Source organism: Mesoplodon bidens, assembly GCF_964165515.1.
Source record: "Mesoplodon bidens genome assembly, chromosome: 12".
Taxonomy (NCBI): domain Eukaryota; kingdom Metazoa; phylum Chordata; class Mammalia; order Artiodactyla; family Ziphiidae; genus Mesoplodon; species Mesoplodon bidens.
Window position 1 is genome coordinate 68511050 of NC_138168.1, and position 20531 is coordinate 68531580.

Below are 20531 nucleotides of genomic sequence, written 5' to 3' on the forward strand. Positions count from 1 at the left end.
CCAAGGTCAAACTTGTTTATAGAGGAGAAAGGGTTTCATTAACCCTTTCCCACACTTCATAACTCGGGAGTTAAATTCTGTTCCTGTTTTGCCATGGAGAGAACATTTCCTGATTAATTTCTAGCCACCTGAGTTTGTTCTAGGTAGAATTATTTGGCACATCTCTAAGTCACTAATTTGCATTCTTCTGTGATGCTCAGAATAATAAGCTTCTAAGAGTGATAATCTTTAGGGAAAGATTACTTTTCCTATATGATTAAAAACAAATTCCCAGGGATTTAAAATACATATATAGTAGTACTCATTGACAACTAGTCTTAAATCAGGCTGACTTTCTATTTAAGAGAGATTTAGCATCCTCTCCAATTAATTCCAAAGCATGTTGGTAATGAACTGATATCTACAGATCGTGTATGTTGCTGTCTTATTTCTTTACCAGGTGTGCATTGAAACATACATATGTAGCTGTCACCAGCGTAGTATAAACACTGCTGTGCGGGCAACTCTCAGTCAAATGCTGAGTGACTTGACTTTACAGTTACGACAAAGGCAGGAGAATACGGTGAGCCTCTCGGTACCCACACGTTCATCCCGGTCTTGCCAGTGTCTCTGTGTAACCGCATGCTAAGTGTCCCACGTCCTATATGCTTCCCCCTCCCCCTGCCAGGGCTGCTTCCTACTGAAACATTAGGAAGGGCTGGCTTGGTTCAGAAGAACATTTATTTATATAAATTAAACTCTTTAAATGTGTCTTTGCCTGTTTCACTCCAAAGCTTGGAGAGTTATTTTTCCTTATGGTTTCGGTCATTTTTTTAGTCATTAATTTAAAATTCACTTTTCTTTTAAAATCATGTTTTAAACATCTCAGATTGAACAATTTTATTAAAAATATTGTGATGTATTAACAAACAGAAGTAAATTCAGAATTAAGAAAAATTACTAGCAGTTAATTAGTTACATGTTTTGAGGCTTGGTGTATATGTTTCTGTTTATGAAATAAAAGGCTGGGGCAGGAGGTTTCCTTCACCTGGTGGTGCCATCAGGGAAAAGCTGAATTTGTCTTCTCTCTGTCATCAAAGCCCACTCGAGCTTTTTGCTCTAAACTTCAGCAGATTGTCTAAAATGAGCATTCCTGGAAAAAATGTAAATGTAATCAGCTTCTTGTATATGTTATCTCCTGGGAATGTTAATTGAGGAGATGATTCCTCTTCAAAATTGGTGTTTTAAAAAAAATGCCTCTAATAATTCAGATTAAACGTCTTTTAAAATCTGCAAGAAGTATTCTGAAATGAACACTTTATTAGTTATTTTTTAGAATAAGAAATCTCAATGGCAATCCAAAATATCTCAGAAATTAATTTTACAGAAATGAAGAGTTCATTTCTAATTTTTAACTTCAATTATTTTCTGATTTTTAGAAAATCATGGCATTGAGTGAAACCTTAGAGATTATCTGGTCAAATTCTTTTATTCCTCAGAAAAACAGCTGGGGAAGATGAAGCCCAGAGAGATGAAATTGAAATCTAAAATTAATGAGCACATCAGTGAAAGAGCCAGAACAAAAGCCCTAGTCTCCTTACTGACTCCCAGTCCAGGTTATTAATATGCAGTCTGGCAGCCAGTGTTTTTTTTTTGTTTTTTGTTTTTTTAAAATCCACTAATCTGAAAAAACAAATACTGATTTTCTTTTCTGTTTGCTATATCTAAAGCCCAAGTTTTTATTAAAAATTGTTTAAACTTGTGATATTTTTATTATATTAGCTTACTCTTTGTTAAAAACTATTTCACTTATACTAAGGTTTTGCATATGATGGTATAGATATATTAGTTTAAAAGAAATTCAAATCTGTAAGCAGAAAGCATTAAGAGAAAAAAGTTTCTTAATGGAAACAAAGCTAAGATGTTGAGAGCCTGATACTAGTATATGATCATGTTCCATCCTTGCTACATGGCAACATGATGGGAAATACTGTAACACTAATGTTTTAAGATGAAGCATTTAAATGAAACTTTGTAGTTTCAAAGAGATTTCAATTATGATTGTTTATTTCGTTATATTTTTAAATTTTTTAAGTAGGAGAATTTGGGGTTTTAAGTAAAACAACTCAGCTTTTTAGCTTATCTTGCTCTTCTGTAACAATGGTGACAGGTACAGTTGTAGAGGTCTGGATAAAACTAGAGGGTGTCTGCCTGTGTCCTAGGTACTGTGTGGCTAATCGACCTTCTGGTCCCTCTCATCACTGACCATCTGGACTCACCCCATCCGGAGGCAAGATCCCAAACGAGATAGAAAATTAGTGTTTCCTGTTAATTTCCTTTCTATTACTCATTAGATCCCTGGAGATGTTTTTGTGTCCCAGAAAAACATGATTCTCAGGATGCTCATATTTGAAGCACTTAGGATGTTTAGTAGAGGAAGACATAAGTTTTGCCACCGAAGAATGGTTATTTTAAAAAAAGCTCTTAAAGGAGAGTGGTCCCTAGGAATGGTGAGGCTCACTCTTAAGTAGGCTGCATGTTCTCCCATGGACACTTAGCATTACTTGCAGAAGATGTGTATAGTGCTTAGCCTGACCCATCACTGGAAAGACATCATGGGCCATCTCAGAATTAGAAAGACTTAAATACAGTGGAAAGAAAATAAATCTAGAATGCCAAAAGCTTAGCATGAAATGTATCTTCAAGTTAATGTCTAGCCCCTCCCAACCCCTACTCCCAGGGCAGATTACTCAGTTTGATTTTGTAGCCCCAGAAACCCTGAGTTATTATCGAGCTTTATTTTTGAATTATTTCGATGACAAAAGCCATTGTTAAATTGTTGTTACTCATTTTAAAAAGAAAAAAATGCCACATGTAAATATTTGATTCAGATGGATAAATAAAATGATTCAGATGGATTTCCTCCAGAAAATGTTGTTCTGAACTTAATATTTATCCATGTGCTGAGCTGTAGGCACTAACATAGCATTTCCCAAAACACTGTAGAAGTTGCTGAGCTTGCAAATGTATGAACAGAGAAGAGTAGAAATACGTGCCTGTAACAAGTTTAAAAATGATCAGTGCTATGGTGTGATTTATATCTGGTAGTTTATTGGCATGGAAATGCATTCTGTTTATCTCCCAATGCTAAGAGGTGGGGAGACTGAAGGGTTGCCTTCCTGGTCTCAGCTCAGTAGTCACTGAATTCTCCCTACCACGGGAAGTAATCTTACTACCAGTAAATGTCTTTTCCTTCCTATTCTCCCTTCCCTCCAGGCTCTGTCTCTACCCTGATAGTTCTAGATCTACCTAGAGATGGCCTAGAGGGTCGGTCTGGTCAGACAGTCAGAAGTTAATACACTCCCCCATCAATTAGGAATCTGGTGCTTCTGACCCGCAGTCCTCTTGGACCTGTGTGTTGAAGTCCAGGAACCTGATTCTTCTTACGATTAAGAATCTGTATTCATTAGGTGCCAGTCAGAGTGCAGTCTGTGACCTTGGGACAAATTGTTTTTTTGTGCAAAGAGAACGCACCTGTTTAGGCAGGTATTGCCTCAGGTCATAGCCCTGCAGCATCCTGGAATGATCAAGTGCACCATGGGCCTTAAACTTCCAGGGGGTTGTGGACTCTTGAGTGAATTATTTTTGGAACTGACAACTCAGTTCAGACATCATAGCCTTTTCATAAGTACCCTGAGTAATGAAACGCTATCAAGAGCCGGAGGGTGCGCCTAGGTAAGTTAGCAGAGCCCAGAGCACTCAGATGACGCTTTGTTTCCTAGAACTTTCCATTGTTGAACAGTCGGGATTTTTCTTGCCTGAATCTCCTAATTGTCCTGTGTGTGTCTCCCTTACTAGATAATTGAAAACCCGGATGTACCGCAGGAATTCAGGAGTCAAGGTATTGGATTTGATTTCTGTGCATTCAGTTTAAAAAGCCGGTGTAAGAACACCTACTGTGTGCTTGGGGTGGGGATGTAACGCTGAGTCAAAGCTCTCGGGTTAGTTCCCCATTCTCCTTGGAGGCTCTGCTTAGCTTTAGTCAGCCGCTGTTTCCTTCTGTCCTACATCCTCTGCCAACCATACTTGTCCCTGCTCCAGCTGTGTCAAGGAAATTAACTCTTCACACACCTTCCTGCTGGAAGCTAGTTTTTGTAGTTACGTCAATCTTCATTATTTCACCTGAAGGGTATTTGTGAAGCACCGAGTTTTTGATATGAAAAATGAGTCACCTCACAGGGAAGGACAGACAGCCCAGTTTCAGTAGCAGATGAAATCAAGGTAAGGAACTTCCCTTCTGACCCACAGGACAGGAAGAAATAAAGGTCCACGTACAACAGACAAGCACTTTGACTTCTTAAAAATGTTTGATGGTATTGTTTTCTGAAAGAGATATGAAAAATTCAAATTATCTGATGAAATACTGAAATATAATTTTTATTTTGAATTTTATTCAGTAATTTTTAAAATGTTGAAAAAACCTGCTTTTCTTTGATATTTTTGCCAGTTAATAATGGGGAAAGGGGGGGGCGGGGTAAAGAGAAGATGAAAAAGACAGGGAATGAAACAGAGGGAAAGAAGTAGCTAAACAGCCACGGTTAGGAGAAAAAGAATAAATGAAAGAAAAATGACTGCTTTAAGTCATTTTCTAAAGCATCACATGAGCATGTTGTTTTAGTCACATCTTCCTGCATTCTTGGGCTGCAGCATCGTTTTACCTTTTGAAGCTCTCAGTGGTATGCTGCAAGATTTTCCACCAGTCTCTTCCTCTTTGGGCTATTGCAGTTCCCATAATGTCTTCCTTTAATGTAGGATGATTTTATAAACTAAAAAAAGAGGTCAAAGTCCTCTTGGTTAAGGATGCATCTTTAAAATCAGTAAAAAAAAATTGATGGACTCATTTGAAATTTACCTAAAATTGAGTTTCAAGACTACTTATGGGTTTTGTTTATTTTAAACTATCTTTTATCATTGTACTTTATCATTTCTCAATTTGTTCCTGCATTTAAAATATTAAATTCTGAGGATCAGCCATTTATCATTCCCTTGCCCTCCTCCAATTTTATTTTTATTTTCCTTCTTACACTCTTGCCATTTTTTCTCCGTCTTCTCTGACCTCATGGTCATTCATTCATTCATTCATTCATTATATACATCCATCAAACACTTGGGCACATTTGTATAGCTCTCCACAGGTTTTTATTTAAAAAAAAAAAAAAAAAAGCAAATGCTTCCACTTGTTACTTCGCTTGGCCCAACAGAGCTGGGACTTCATAATTATTTATCGCATCTTGCTGAAGGCCAAACTGAAGCTTACCCAGGCTCACACAGTCATCAAACTGTGGACCAGTACTTGAACAGATTCCAAATTTCAGCCTTTTTCCAATACACTTCATTGCTTCTGTGGGAGTTTTGTTGCTAGATTCTGGACACAAACATGTTTGAAAGGAAAATTTTTTCTGACCTTGGCTGTTGCTCCTTTAACAGTGAAGACCATGTACCCTGAGGATGCTGGACAAATAGCTAAGATAGGTGAAGATGGTGACTAACTTATTTTGCCTCCTTTCCCTAGTTTCCTAGTTTGAAAAGCCCATCTTTCTTCCATGCCACCATACTTTATCTCTCTGGGATACAGCTCAAGTCTGCTCAGGAGACCCAGAAATTCAAGAGGTCAGAATAAGGGATACATGTATCGTCTGCTGGCCTAAATATTGATAAAATTGTTATCAATTGTGTTGTTCCTTAAATTAACCATATCTTTTTTGTTAAGTGTGAATGAATTTTACTTATAATAAATAGTCTATTATTTCCTTCCTGGACTATCTTGAGTGTTTTCCTTTGGAAAGGACTGATGGGATAATCAGTCCTTTAATTCTTTTCTGTGACCCTTCTGGTGACCTGAGGAAGGCTCAGCATCTGAAAATCATCTTTCCAGTCCTGAAAGTATCAAAAACAGAAGATGGGAAGGACTGTTGAGGAAGCCTGTAGTGCCCCCTGCCGATGTCTAATGCCTGTCACCTCCTCTGTTTGAAGGGTCAACAGTAGAGTCCCTCTGTGATGACCTTGTCTCTGTGCTCAGTGTTCTGTGTGAGAAGCTCCAAGCTGCCATCAAGTAAGTGCCTTCAACACTGGTGCTCTGATTCGTTAACGGACTATTTCTGAAGTAACTTTTGCCTGCAGCATCACTTAAAGTTGCAGAGCATAGGGACAGTGGTTCCCACCACCCCGTTGGTATTCACTGAGCAGTTCACTGTCTTTCCTGAGACATGTGTTCAGTGATCTTGGGCAAGCCCACATGACCAAATACGATTACTGAAGGATGTAATTTTCTGATAAGAAAAAGGGAAAACAGTACCTTGCAGAAGAGTTAATCCCTTGAGCATGGAGGTGAGTGGAAAAAATGTTGGCTAAGAGCTAGTTGATATGAGGGCTAGTCCTAACCTGGCATGTCCCAGGTCTGTGGCTCCAAATGAGCCTTCTCATCCAGCTATTGCACCTTCCTCCTCTGCTAAATGGCCAGGTTGGGCTGTATGATCTTTTCTGTTTCTTCTAACATCTCCTGAGCCGGTGAGCTCACACACCTATCTTTAAAAAGAATGTGTTATTCTGATTTTTATATACTTTTCATTTATTTGCATGACAGTTTAATCAGTGATATTAGTTCATTTGTGACGTCCACTGCTCCAGCTGTCCATGCAGTAAGTTGATAACTTCTGCATCTGTAGAAAAGCCAAATCATAAAAAGGCCAGACTTGCCAAGGTGAGATGAACGTCTCTACCAGCTACATAGTATAATTAACTGCAACATTCTACAACATGGTAGGATTCTGAAGTGCCCTTTGAGTTGGGAAAGACACATTAAACTATTGTTTAGTGGTAACTAGAGTAATTGATAATTCAGAAAACTTCTTGCTTGTAGAATTTTTTTTTTTTTTTTTTTTTTGTGGTACGCGGGCCTCTCACTGTTGTGGCCTCTCCCGTTGCGGAGCACAGGCTCCGGATGCGCAGGCCCAGCGGCCATGGCTCACGGGCCCAGCCGCTCCGCGGCATATGGGATCCTCCCAGACCGGGGCACGAACCCGTATCCCCTGCATCGGCAGGCGGACTCTCAACCACTGCGCCACCAGGGAGGCCCTAGAATTTTATATATGATAATGAGCTGCGAGAAACAGTCCAGTTGCAGACATGAATGAGCTCTCTCACTTGGCTGGAAACATTGCAGAAATTTGTTGTTGTTTTTGTTTCTTCATAAACTCAGGATTATTTTTAAGCTAGGCTTAAAACTACTCTTAAAAGTTGTTGCCGAATAGTCTCTACTTCAATTTATCTATCCTCCAGGTCACCTGCATATTTTGACCAAATTAAGCTCAATTTATATCAGGCACTTAAAAAATGAAGAGACTTATTTAATATATAGGTAGTACAAACCAAAACGAAATAGCGCTTAACTTCTTCCACACCCCACCCTCAAGTTTCTCCCACCCCAGGACCCTAGGCAGGCTGCAGGTATGGGCATTATTTTTCCCTCGGGGGGAATGTACATGGAATGTACCTGGCTGCTCCCGTGCCCACTCAGGTCCCGTCGTCCTGACCATGGAGAGCTGGAGCAGTAGGGCTGGGATTCAGATGATCGTCCTAACCTGCAGGCTCTAGCACCAGCCACAGTGACCCCATCTATAGGGACCCCGTGCTACCTGCTTTCCTTGGGACAGTCCCAGGCTATGCCTGTTGTGTATGATTACAATCACCCTCCTTTACTCTCAACAGTGTCCAGGCTGGGATAGGTTATATATTCACTCTACCCATCCATGCCTGGGGTTTAGATCTCTTCCAGTGCTAACTTCTCACCACCCCTGCCCAGTTCCTGTCCATCTTGGCAGAGCCAGCTGTTAGATCAGAGCTGGAATATGTTTCTCATTGGCTTGTTTTCTCCTGAGAGACAATCATAGTTTAATTACTATTGGCTCAACTGCATTATCTTTGTTGGATTACCTGGGATAAAACTCCTGTTAGGCCCCTTACTAGCTCTTGACTTTGGGCAAAGAGCTCAACCACCCTAAGCTTATTGATCCTATAATTAATTATTATTAGCATGTTATATTATTTTATTATGTTATGATAATATTTATAATAAAATAACAATGTTAATTATATTTGTAATATAATTTTAATATTGATATGCTTAATGATTATTCAAAATATTTTTAATTTGCATTATAATCATTATACTATATTAATATATATAATATTAGTAATATAAAATATGTTAGGGTTTTTGTAAGGATTGAATGAGAAAATTAACCTAAAAGACTGTCAGTGCCCACCAACCCAAGATCACCAGGATCATCTGAGGTTAACAGAATTAGGTTTATTAACTTGCTGCAGTAGGGGAGCCTGTACACTATGCGAACGATAGGACACCCAGTAAAAGGGTGGGTGTTAGGAATTGTTATAGGATTTGAACCTGAGTTAGGTAATTTGGTGTGGATTAAAGGAATCGGGGGTTCTGTTCAAGGACTGGGTACTGTCAGAAAGCAAGGGGCAATTCTACCATTGAGCATCCTAGTTTTCATCTAGCTGACAAGAGGGCCAGATGGGAGCCAGAGTTGTCACTGGAGAAGCAGCAGGAGTCACTTACAGGGGAGGATAATATTTGGTCATTTTTGTAATTGTACAGATTTTTTAAAAATTCTGTTCAGATGTGATTGTCGATTGGCTTTCATCTTGCTACATCATCATTGTGGAGATTCTTCATCTGATGTTAACATTCTGTGCAGTTGTTTCTGTTCCCCAGGGGAACACACAGCTGGCTGGTAGCAACTAGCAAGCTGGCTCTTGCCAGCTGTCAAGGATCCTGCTTCTTGGCCCACCCCTTCAGGTCTTAGCCTTGTCGGGGAATAAAACAAAGACCACTGAAATTTTGAAAAACATAAAGGCTATGTTCATTACTGTGCTGACAAGGGAAAACTAATAAACTCTTTTTTTCTGAGTAGTTTGCTAAGGGAAAAATCTAAAATTTTTAAGTGCTACAAAAGTGCTAATAATAGTTCATGGTAATTATGCCATTAATAATTTTAAAATAGCCATCAGGAGAAGTTAGAACAAGTCTGTAGGTCTATAAATGATACCATTGTTCACTGGTCCAGAAAGAGCCTTTAACAAAGTCTAGTAAGGACCTGCCTGGCATCTGGGGTTCATTCAGTTCATGGTTCTTTAAAACCTGGATGGCTCTAATGTCACCTACAGGGACCCCTACCTGTAGGGCAACCATATAACTTGGCTTACCTTAAACAGTCCAAAGTTACGCTTACTGTATAATTATTATTAAAGACACTCATATCGATATCTTCTAGGAAGTACCGGTATAAGTGGAATTTTTTTTTACTGCACAGCACATAATAAATATTTGATAAATATTAGCTCTAAAATAGCTTGTTTGCTTTCAGAATTATCAGTGCTAATTCTAGTTGGTGATGCATTTAGGAACACTGAGTTTCTTACATTAGAAATTTGAAGGTTGTTGGGAAAATACAATGCACAAACGTACATTACAAATGCTCACATATGTGTATTAGAAACTAAAGGTCATACATTTCTATCAGTCACTGAAAAAATGAAAACGTTTCTAAACCATATGATTCAGGGATAGGCTTTAAATGGAGAAAAAAATAACTCATGTGACGTGCATATGGTTTTCTAGGATTTCTCATTGGACATGGGATCAAAGATGGCTTTAGGCATATTGTTGTAGAGCTTAATGATTTTTATAGGATTCTCATAGTCTTGCTTGTTTTTTCAAAGCAATTTCCTTATCATAATTCTGCCTCTGGAGACTCTTCTCCTTGTTGGGTTATGGCCTTTCCCATCATGGTTCCATTGCCCTAAGATGGGGGTTCTATTACTGCAGAAGCTGGGGTGCCGCAGGCTTAGTGCAGCTTCACTGGGAGACGTTTAACACCCCTGGTCAGGTAATGCCATGCCCTTGGCTGCTCTCGCTCTGGTGGTTCTGTTAATTCTCCTTAAATTTTCACATCTGTATAGTTTCTTCTGGTTTTACTACTTTAACTCCTTTTATTTCCATTGGCTAAACTTGACACCTGTCCTACCTTCTAAGTAGGTTCTTCCTCTGAAATCACACCACGGTCATTACTTCCCACCCAATATCCATTCCCAAAATCAGTGCCAATATACCTCACAGGTCTTTAGCTCTGTAGGGGCATGTACTCATGATATGTTCAGTCTCTCAGGAGAAATCAGAAAATGCATTCAGGCACACAGGTTAACTCACATGCCTCAGAGATGTGGTATTAATAGAGCTCTATATTAGGCAAGTTGAGTTACATGATGCTGTTTAAATCCAAGAATTTTTGGAAGGATAATTGGGATTAAAAAGATATTTTTTCATTCTCTGCCCGTTGGTTTCCCACCACCCTCTCCCCACGTCCCTCTCTTCTCAGTACGGGATGTCGGAGAGGAATCTATACTGATGCATCTTGGAATCAATGAGGCGAGGCTGAGCCTTCATATTGTGTATTCTAATTCCATTCCACTCCTTAAGCAATTAACTCCCTCTCTCCTTTCTCTAACTAAATTTGAATCTGTTTCTAAGGGAGGCAAAATCAAAATAGTTCAAAGCGAAACAAAATTTTAAGAACTCCAGACATCGAGGATGTGCTGCCAGGTTGCTGTCATAGTAACCCTGCCAGGGCTGCACTGCTGCTTCTTCATGGACCACCGGTCTACCCACGAGAGTTGTTCTCTGTGGATCATGGGCCTGGGAGGAGATCCAGAGATGAGCAGAGAGTGAGACCAGTAGATGTTCAACCTGTTCAAACAAAAGGCCAAAGTGACTCACAGCCCTCCTAAGTAGGCAGATGTTCCCTAGTGTGTGTTGAAAGAGTTGGCTAGTTTCTAGGCTCCTTTCTGCCCCGTGCATCTCACAGATTCGTCTGTCTATAGTCAGACAAATATGAAGTGTACACCCTGTGCACACACATGTGTATCTCATGAGGGGCATGCATGGAAGGTGCTCCTCTAATGACATGACGCGTGCCAGGCCATGAGTACTCATTTTTCCAGACTGCAGCAGCCCACGGAAAAGCTGCTGCATTCAGTCTCCAAGGAGACTCCCAGGCCAGTTTCCTTGGCAATGAGCTCTCTCTGTCACCAAGTCTGATGCCTTGGGGTTGCCATATTGCTGAAGCACGCTTTGCTGATATGTACCCATAGGGAACTTGACTGCTTGTAGCTTTTCTCTGGGTTTATTTCCAGTGATTTCAGAAACTGAGACTCTTTACTGTTTATAGTTATTTTAGTTTTGTGATGTTCGACTGACAGTTTGAAAGAAAGACATTTTTCAGTAAGGGCATTTAATAATTATTTTTCTTAATTATGAGTCAAGTGATTGGTCAGAAAGACCACCCACCTGGATTTTAATACTTTCTGGTGGATTAGGCAGAAAATTTAATCCAGGAATTAAAATGTGCATCCCATAAACTTACCTGTTTTTTTAAAATCTGGTTCTATTGAGGAACCCCATATTAGTAATTATGAGAAAGATAATTTGCCTGTTGAAAAACCATGCTGCTTTCAAAAAAATAAAGAAGAAAAGCCAAATGCAAGTTAGTAAAGCATTAATCATCTAAAAGATATCATGGTACAATAAAACAGCTGAAACATTTAGACAATTAAACATTAAAAATTAATATTTCTGGAATAAACTGTGGACTTTAGTCAATATATCAATATTTGTTCATAAATGGTAGCTGTTAATTTGTTCATTAATGGTAAGATGTTAATAACATCTTTCCCAGGATAAACCACGTGCAGGGGTGGGTAAAATATGGTTACTTTCCATACCATATTCAGATTTTCTGTAAATCTAAAACTGTTCTAAAAAGTAAAGTTTATTACAGAAAAATCGTCCTAACTGTATTAGTTTGTTGAGGCTTCCATAACAAAGTACCACAAACCAAGTGGCTTTAACAACAGAAATGTATTGTCTCGCGCTTCTGGAGGCTGGAGATTGGAAATCATGATGTCAGCAGAGTTGGTTCCTTCTCGGGGCTGGGAGGCCTCGCTCTTTGGCTTGTAGACGACCGTCTTCTCCGCATATCTCTTCACACTGTCTTCCTTCCATATGTATCTCTGTGCCCTAATTTCCCTATTTTATAAGGACACCAGTTGTATTGGATTAGGATCTACCCTAATAACTTCACTTTAACTTGGTTACCTGTGTAAGGTCCCAACTCCAAATAAGACCATTTCTGAGGTGCCAGGGGTTAGGACCTCAGCATCTGAAAGGGGGGGGCACAAGTCAACCCATAACACTACCAATGCCCCCTACCCCAACATTAACACCCTGTGATACCTAACATTTTCCCAAGTGTTCTCCACACGTCAGCTCTTTAGTTTCGCCTTTACCTTGTGTGCATTTGTACGTTGGTTCTGCTCCTCTGCAGTGACGGTCAGCAGCTGCAGCTTCTGTACCTGGAGTGCGTTTTGTCCATGCTCAGCAGTTCCTCCTCCTCCATGCGGCTGCACAGAGGCTTCACGGACCTCATCTGGTGAGTGCTCATCCTGACGCCGACCCCTGCTCCACCCCAACCTGGGGGGCTCACTCCCTCTAGCTGGGTCTGCGGGTCCCTTCCCAGGGCATCCATGCCTCACCGGCCATTTCATCTATGTGTAAATGTATTAGAGGGAAAGTAAGGAGATGGCTTTGCTTATATGCACCAGACGAAGCTACAGAGAGAAAGTGGAGAGAAAGCGATAATTATTGTAACAAACTATGCCTCCCAAGGCCCTCTTGCATTTTGTTTCCATCATAGGATTATGAGAGCCTACATTCTAAATCATATAAAGGCACCACAGAGTTGCACAGGTGAGGCGATTCACCTTCGCCAAAATTGGACCTTTTTCTCAGCCTCACCCTGGTACTTTCCCCATCTCAACCTGAATACTAGTCTCTTAATCATAGTCAGAGATTCACGCAAGTGACAGGACCCTCAGGCAGCCAGCTAGCTGCTCTGGGTTCCTGTGCTTATTGACAAGGAGAAAGTCAAATGCTATGTATATGATATGTGTCAGAATTTTAAGTTAACTTCTCAAATGAGGAGTATAAATAACTTTGTTATTTATAGTAAAATGAAACTTCATAACTAAGTCAGTTAGCATTTTGAGTCCATTTTCCTCACATATGATGATATCTAATGCTTCTCTTGGTATTTTACGTAGTTAACCCCAGCTTGATTATGAGGCAAAGTATTCTGTTGATATCCCAGGAGTGACGGGGAGTCAGGGAACACTGGGGCAGAAGGTAGCCAGAAGAAGGAGCAGTAGAGACCCTGACTCTTATTTGTCATTGTTAAGGCACCTGGTATTTACCCTCAGGATAGTATTCGTATTTTATCATTCGGCTCATAGGGAAACTTTTCTTTCTTCTCGTTCTCTTCTCAGGAAGAATCTTTGCCCTGCTCTCATCGTGATCCTGGGGAATCCAATTCATGACAAAACCATCACCTCTGCTCATAGCAGCAACACGAGTACCAGCATCGAATCGGACTCTGCGTCTCCAGGGGTTTCTGACCACGGCCGGGGGTCAGGCTGCTCCTCCACCGCACCAGCCCTCAGTGGGCCCGTGGCTCGGACCATCTATTACATCGCAGCTGAGCTGGTCCGGCTGGTGGGGTCAGTGGACTCCATGAAGCCCGTGCTGCAGTCGCTCTATCACCGCGTGCTGCTTTATCCCCCACCCCAGCACCGGGTGGAAGCCATCAAAATAATGAAAGAGGTAAGGAGGCAGTGAAGCATGCCACCAGGTCTGCCAAGAGGGGCTGAGCACCATGTCTTGCACAAAGGAAGTACTTAGAAAACGTTTGTCAATCGCCTGCTGGAACTTAATTGCTTCTGTACAGTATCCAGTAACAAATAGTATCTTTAGCACTGGGGGCTGTGTGTGCATGTGTTAGGAGTTGGGCTAAGGGGGTGTTGATAAGTGCTCACTGAAGCAAAGCCATTGATAATTTTAACTACATGTACCTGACTGGACCCCAGGCTGAGCTTTCATTTTGCTCCCTCAGGTACTGTCTGTGCACATGTACATATTTTGTGTTTTTGGGTTTTTTTTGAATTTTATTTATTTTTTATATAGCAGGTACTTATTAGTTACCCATTTTGTACACATCAGTGTATACATGTCAATCCCAATCGCCCAATTCATCACACCACCACCCACACCCCCTGCCGCTTTCCCCACTTGGTGTCCATACGTTTGTTCTCTACATCTGTGTCTCAGTCTCTGCCCTGCAAACGGGTTCATCTGTACCATTTTTCTAGGTTCCACATATATGTGTTAATGTACAATATTTGTTTTTCTCTTTCTGGCTTACTTCACTCTGTATGACAGTCTCTGGCTCCATCCACGTCTCTACAACTGACCCAATTTCATTCCTTTTTATGGCTGAGTAATATTCCATTGTATCTGTGTACCACATCTTCTTTATCCATTCGTCTGTTGGTGGGCATTGAGGTTGCTTCCATGACCTGGCTATTGTAAATAGTGCTTCAATGAACACTGGGCTGCATGTGTTTTTTTGAATTAAAGTTTGCTCTGGGTATATGCCCAGTAGTGGGATTGCTGGGACATACGGTAACTCTATTTCTAGTTTTTTAAGGAACATCCATACTGTTCTCCATAGTGGCTGTATCACTTTACATTCCCACCAACAGTGCAAGAGGACTCCCTTTTCTCCACACCCTCTCCAGCATTTGTTGTTTGTAGATTTTCTGATGATGCCCATTCTGACTGGTGTGAGGTAATACCTCATTGTAGTTTTGATGTGCATTTTTCTAATAATTAGTGATGTTGAGCAATTTTTCATGTACTCCTTGGCCATCTGTATATATTCTTTGGAGAAATGTCTATTTAGATCATCTGCCCATTTTTGGATTGGATTGTATGTTTTTTTAATATTGAGCTGCATGAGCTGTTTATATATTTTGGAGATTAATCTTTTTTCCGTTGATTCGTTTGCAAATATTTTCTCCCATTCCGAGGGTTGTCTTTTCGTCTTGTTTATGGTTTCCTTTGCTGGGCAAAAGCTTTTAAGTTTCATTAGGTCCCATTTGTTTATTTTTCTTTTATTTCCATTACTCTAGGCAGTGGATCAAAAAAGATCTTGCTGTGATTTATGTCAAAGAGTGTTCTTCCTATGTTTTCCTCTAAGAGTTTTATAGTGTCCGCTCTTCCATTTAGGTCTCTAATCCATTTTGAGTTTATTTTTGTGTATGGTGTTAGGGAGTGTTCTAATTTCAATCTTTTACATGTAGCTGTCCAGTTTTCCCAGCACCACTTATGGAAGAGACTGTCTTTTCTCCATTGTATATCCTTGCCTCCTTTGTCATAGATTAGTTGACCATAGGTGTGTGGGTTTATCTCTGGGCTTTCTATCCTGTTGCATTCATCTATATTTCTGTTGTTGTGCCAGTACCATATTGCCTTGATTACTGTAGCTTTGTACTATAGTCTGAAGTCAGGGAGTCTGATTCCTCCAGCTCCGCTTTTTTCCTGCAAGACTGCTTTGGCTATTTCGGGTCTTTTGTGTCTCCATACAAATTTTAAGATTTTTTTGTTCTGGTTCTGTAAAAAAAAAAATGCCATTGGTAATTTGATAGGGATTACATTGAATCTGTAGATTGCTTTGGGTAGTATAGTCATTTTCAGAATATTCATTCTTCCAATCCAAGAACATGGTGTATCTCTCCATCCGTTTGTATCATCTTTAATTTCTTTCATTAGTGTCTTATAGTTTTCTGCATATAGGTCTTTTGTCTCCCTAGGTAGGTTTATTCCTAGGTATTTTATTCTTTTTGTTGCAGTGATAAAGGGGAGTGTTTCTTTAATTTCTCTTTCAGATTTTTCAGCATTAGTGTATAGGAATGCAAGAGATTTCTGTGCATTAATTTTTTATCCTACAACTTTACCAAATTCATTGATTAGCTCTAGTAGTTTTCTACTGGCATCTTTAGGATTCTCTATGTATAGTATCATGTCATCTGCAAACAGTGACAGTTTTACTTCTTCTTTTCCAATTTGTATTCCTTTCATTTCTTTTTCTTCTCTGATTGCCGTGGCTAGGACTTCCAAAACTGTTGAATAATAGTGGCGAGAGTGGACATCCTTGTCTTTTTCCTGATCTTAGAGGAAATGCTTTCAGTTTTTCACCATTGAGAATGATGTTTGCTCTGGGTTTGTCGTATATGGCCTTTATTATGTTGAGGTAGGTTCCCTATATGCCCACTTTCTGGAGAGTTTTTATCAGAAATGGGTGTTGAATTTTGTCAAAAGCTTTTTCTGCATCTATTGAGATTATCATATGCTTTTTCTTCTTCAGTTTGTTAATATGCTGTATCACATTGATTGATTTGCATTTATTGAAGAATCCTTGTATCCCTGGGATAAATCCCACTTGATCATGGTGTATGATCCTTTTAATGTGTTGTTGGATTCTGTTTGCTAGTATTATGTTGAGGATTTTTGCCTCTAATATTCATCAGTGATATTGGTCTGTAATTTTCTTTTTTTGTAGTATCTTTGTCTAGTTTTGGGATCAGGATGATGGTGGCCTCATAGAATGAGTTTGGGCGTGTTCCTTCATCCGCAATTTTTTGGAAGAGTTTGAGAAGGATGGGTGTTAGCTGTTCTCTAAATGTTTGATAGAATTCACCTGTGAAGCCATCTGGTCCTGGACTTTTGTTTGTTGGAAGATTTTTAATCACAACTTCAATTTCATACTTGTTATTGGTCTGTTCATATTTTCTATTTCTTCCTGGTCCAGTCTTGGAAGGTTATACCGTTCTAAGAATTTGTCCATTTCTTCTAGGTTTTCCATTTTATTGGCATAGAGTTGCTTGTAGTAGTCTCTTAGGATGCTTTGTATTTCTGCGGTGTGTGTTGTAACTTCTCCATTTTCATTTCTCATTTTATTGAGTCCCTTCCCTCTTTTTCTTGATGAGTCTGGCTAATGGCTTATCAATTTTGTTTATCTTCTCAAAGAACCATCTTTTAGTTTTATTGATCTTTGCTATTGTTTTCTTCATTCGTATTTCATTTATTTCTGCTCTGATCTTTATGATTTCTTTCCTTCTCCTAACTTTGGGTTTGTTCTTTCTCTAGTCCTTTAGGTGTACATTAGATTGTTTATTTGAGATTTTTCTTTTTTCTTGAGGTAGGCTTATATAGCTATAAACTTCCCTCTTAGAACTGCTTTATGGTGCATCCCATAGGTTTTGGATCATCGTGTTTTCATTGTCATTTGTCTCTAGGTATTTTTTGATTTCCTCTTTGATTTCTTCAATGATCTCTTGGTTATTTAGTAATGTATTGTTTAGCCTCCGTGTGTTTGTGTTTTTTACATTTTTTTCCTTGTGGAAAAAAGCATAGTGTTGTGGTCAGAAAAGAGGTCTGATATGATTTCAATTTTCTTAAATTTACTGAGGCTTGATTGTGACCCAAGATGTGATCCATCCAGGAGGATGTTCTGTGCGCACTTGAGAAGAAACTTTAATCTGCTGTTTTTGGATGGAATGTCCTATAAATATCAATTAAATCTACCTGGTCTATTGTGTCATTTAAAGCTTGTGTTACCTTATTAATTTTCTGTCTGGAAGATCTGTTCATTAGTGTAAGCGAGGTGTCAAAGTCCCCTACTACTATTGTGTTACTGTCGATTTCCTCTTTTTTTTTTTTTTTTTGAGATACGCAGGCCTCTCACTGTTGTGGCCTCTCCTGTTGCGGAGCACAGGCTCTGGATGCGCAGGCTCAGCTGCCATGGCTCACGGGCCTAGCCGCTCCGCAGCACGTGGGATCTTCCCAGACCGGGGCACGAATCCGTGTCCCCTGCATCGGCAGGCGGACTCTCAACCACTGCGCCACCAGGGAAGCCCTCGATTTCCTCTTTTATAGCTGTTAGCAGTTGCCTGATGTATTGAAGTGCTCCTATGTTGGGTGCATATATATTTATAATTGTTATATCTTCTTCTTGGATTGATCCCTTGATCATTATGTAGTGTCTTTCTTGTCTCTTGTAACATTCTTTATTTTAAAGTCTATTGTATCTGATATGAGTATTGCTATTCCAGCTTTCTGTTGATTTCCATTTTCATGGAATCTCTTTTTCCATCCCCTCACTTTCACTCTGTATGTGTCCCTAGGTCTGAAGTGGGTCTCTTGTAGACAGCATATATATGGGTCTTGTTTTTGTATCCATTCAACAAGCCTGAGTCTTTTGGTTGGAGCATTTAATCCATTCACGTTTACAGTAATTATCCATATGTATGTTCCTATTACCATTTTCTTAATCGTTTGGGGTTTGTTTTTGTAGATCTGTTTCTTCTCTTGTGTTTCCCACTTAGAGAAGTTCCTTTAGCATTTGTTGTAGAGTTGGTTTGGTGGTGCTGAATTCTCTTAGCTTTTGCTTGTCTGTAAAGCTTTTGATTTCTCCATCGAATCTGAATGAGATCCTTCCCAGGTAGAGTAATCTTGGTTGTAGGTTCTTCCCATTCATCACTTGAAGTATATCATGCCACTCCCTTCTGGCTTGCAGAGTTTCCTCTGAGAAATCATCTGTTAACCTTATGGGAGTTCCCTTGTATGTTATTTGTCATTTTTCCCTCGCTGCTTAGAATAATTTTTCTTTGTCTTTAATTTTTACCAATTTGATTACTGTGTGCCTTAGCATGTTTCTCCTTGGGTCCTGTATGGGACTCTCTGCACTTCCTGGACTTGAGTAGCTGTTTCCTTTCCCATATTAGGGAAGTTTTCAACTATAATCTCTTCAAATATTTTCTCTGGTCCTTTCTCTCTCTCTTCTCCTTCTGGGACCCCTATAATGCAAATGTTGTTGTATTTAATGTTGTCCCAGAGGTCTCTTAGGCTGTCTTTATTTCTTTTCATTCTTTTTTCTTTAATGTGTTCCGCAGCAGTGAATTCCACCATTCTGTCTTCCAAGTCACTTATCCGTTCTTCTGCCTCAGCTATTCTGCTATTGATTCCTTCTAGTGTAGTTTTCATTTCAGTTATTGTATTGTTCATCTCTGTTTGTCCTTTAATTCTTTTAGGTCTTTGTTAAGCATGTTTGCATCTTCTCGATCTTTGCCTCCATTCTTTTTCCAAGGTCCTGGATCATCTTCACTATCATTATTCTGAATTCTTTTTCTGGAAGGTTACCTATCTCCACTTCATTTAGTTGTTTTTCTGGGGTTTTATCTTTTTCCTTCATCTGGTACATAGCCCTCTGCCTTTTCATCTTGTCTATCTTTCTGTGAATGTGGTTTTTGTTCCACAGGCTGCAGGATTGTAGTTCTTGTTGCTTCTGCTGTCTGCCCTCTGTTGGATGAGGCTATCTAAGAGGCTTATGTAGGTTTCCTGATGGGAGGGACTGGTGGTGGGTAGAGCTGACTGTTGCTCTGGTGGGCAGAGCTCAGTAAAAGTTTAATCCCCTTGACTGCTGATGGGTGGAGCTGGGTTCCCTCCCTGTTGGTTGTTTGGCCTGAGGCAACCCAACACTGGAGCTTACCTGGGCTCTTTGGTGGGGCTAATGGTGGACTCTGGGAGGGCTCACGCCAAGGAGTACTTCCCAGAACTTCTCCTGCCAATGTCCTTGTCCCCACGGTGAGCCACAGCCACCCCCTGCCTCTGCAGGAGACCCTCCAACACTAGCAGGTAGGTCTGGTTCAGTCTCCCCTGGGGTCACTACTCCTTCCCCAGGTCCTGACGCACACACTACTTTGTGTGTGCCTTCCAAGAGTGGAGTCTCTGTTTCCCACAGTCCTGTCAAAGTCCTGCAATCAAATCCCGCTAGCCTTCAAAGTGTGATTCTCTAGGAATTCCTCCTCCCATTGCCAGACCCCCAGGTTCGGAAGCCTTACGTGGGGTTCAGAATTTTCACTCCAGTGGGTGGACTTCTGTGGTATAATTGTTCTCCAGTTTGTGAGTCACCCACCCAGCAGTTATGGCATTTGATTTTATTGTGATTGCACGCCTCCTACCGTCTCCCTGTGGCTTCTCCTTTGTCTTTGGATGTGGGGTATCAGTCTTGGTGTGTTCCAGTGTCTTCCTGTCGATGATTGTTCGGCAGTTATTTGTGATTCCAGTGTTGTCGCAAGAGGGAGTGAGAGCATGTCCTTCTGCTCTGCCATCTTGAACCAGTCAGTGTATAGATTCTTATCAATTTTTAAGTGCTGACAAAAATGTAGACTTTGGGCTTCCCTGGTGGTGCAGTGGTTGAGAGTCCACCTGCTGATGCAGAGGACGCGGGTTCATGCCCCGGTCCAGGAAGATCCCACATGCTGCGGAGCGGCTGGTCCCTTGAGCCATGGCCGCTGAGCCTGTGTGTCCGGAGCCTGTGCTCTGCAGCAGGAGAGGCCACAGCAGTGAGAGGCCCACGTACCGCAAAAAAAAAAAAAAAAAAAAAAAATGTAGACTTTGATTATAGGGCATCAGTATACCATTGCTGGTGTGCTTTATCTTTGTAGCTTTTTCTCCTAACTCC

At 40.4% G+C, this 20531-nt stretch overlaps 1 protein-coding gene across 1 annotated transcript in view; it reads left to right on the forward strand.

Annotated features, from left to right (window-relative positions):
• ARFGEF3 (ARFGEF family member 3) overlaps window positions 1-20531 on the forward strand; it is a gene marked incomplete at its 5' end in the record, with an annotated part of 187936 nt that overhangs the window by 85192 nt on the left and 82213 nt on the right. Inside the window, 5 exons of the mRNA XM_081250676.1 lie at window positions 440-562; window positions 3838-3880; window positions 6013-6091; window positions 12441-12545; window positions 13438-13771. Of these exons, the coding sequence (XP_081106802.1) occupies window positions 440-562; window positions 3838-3880; window positions 6013-6091; window positions 12441-12545; window positions 13438-13771 (684 nt within the window). The remainder of the gene's footprint in view (window positions 1-439; window positions 563-3837; window positions 3881-6012; window positions 6092-12440; window positions 12546-13437; window positions 13772-20531) is intronic.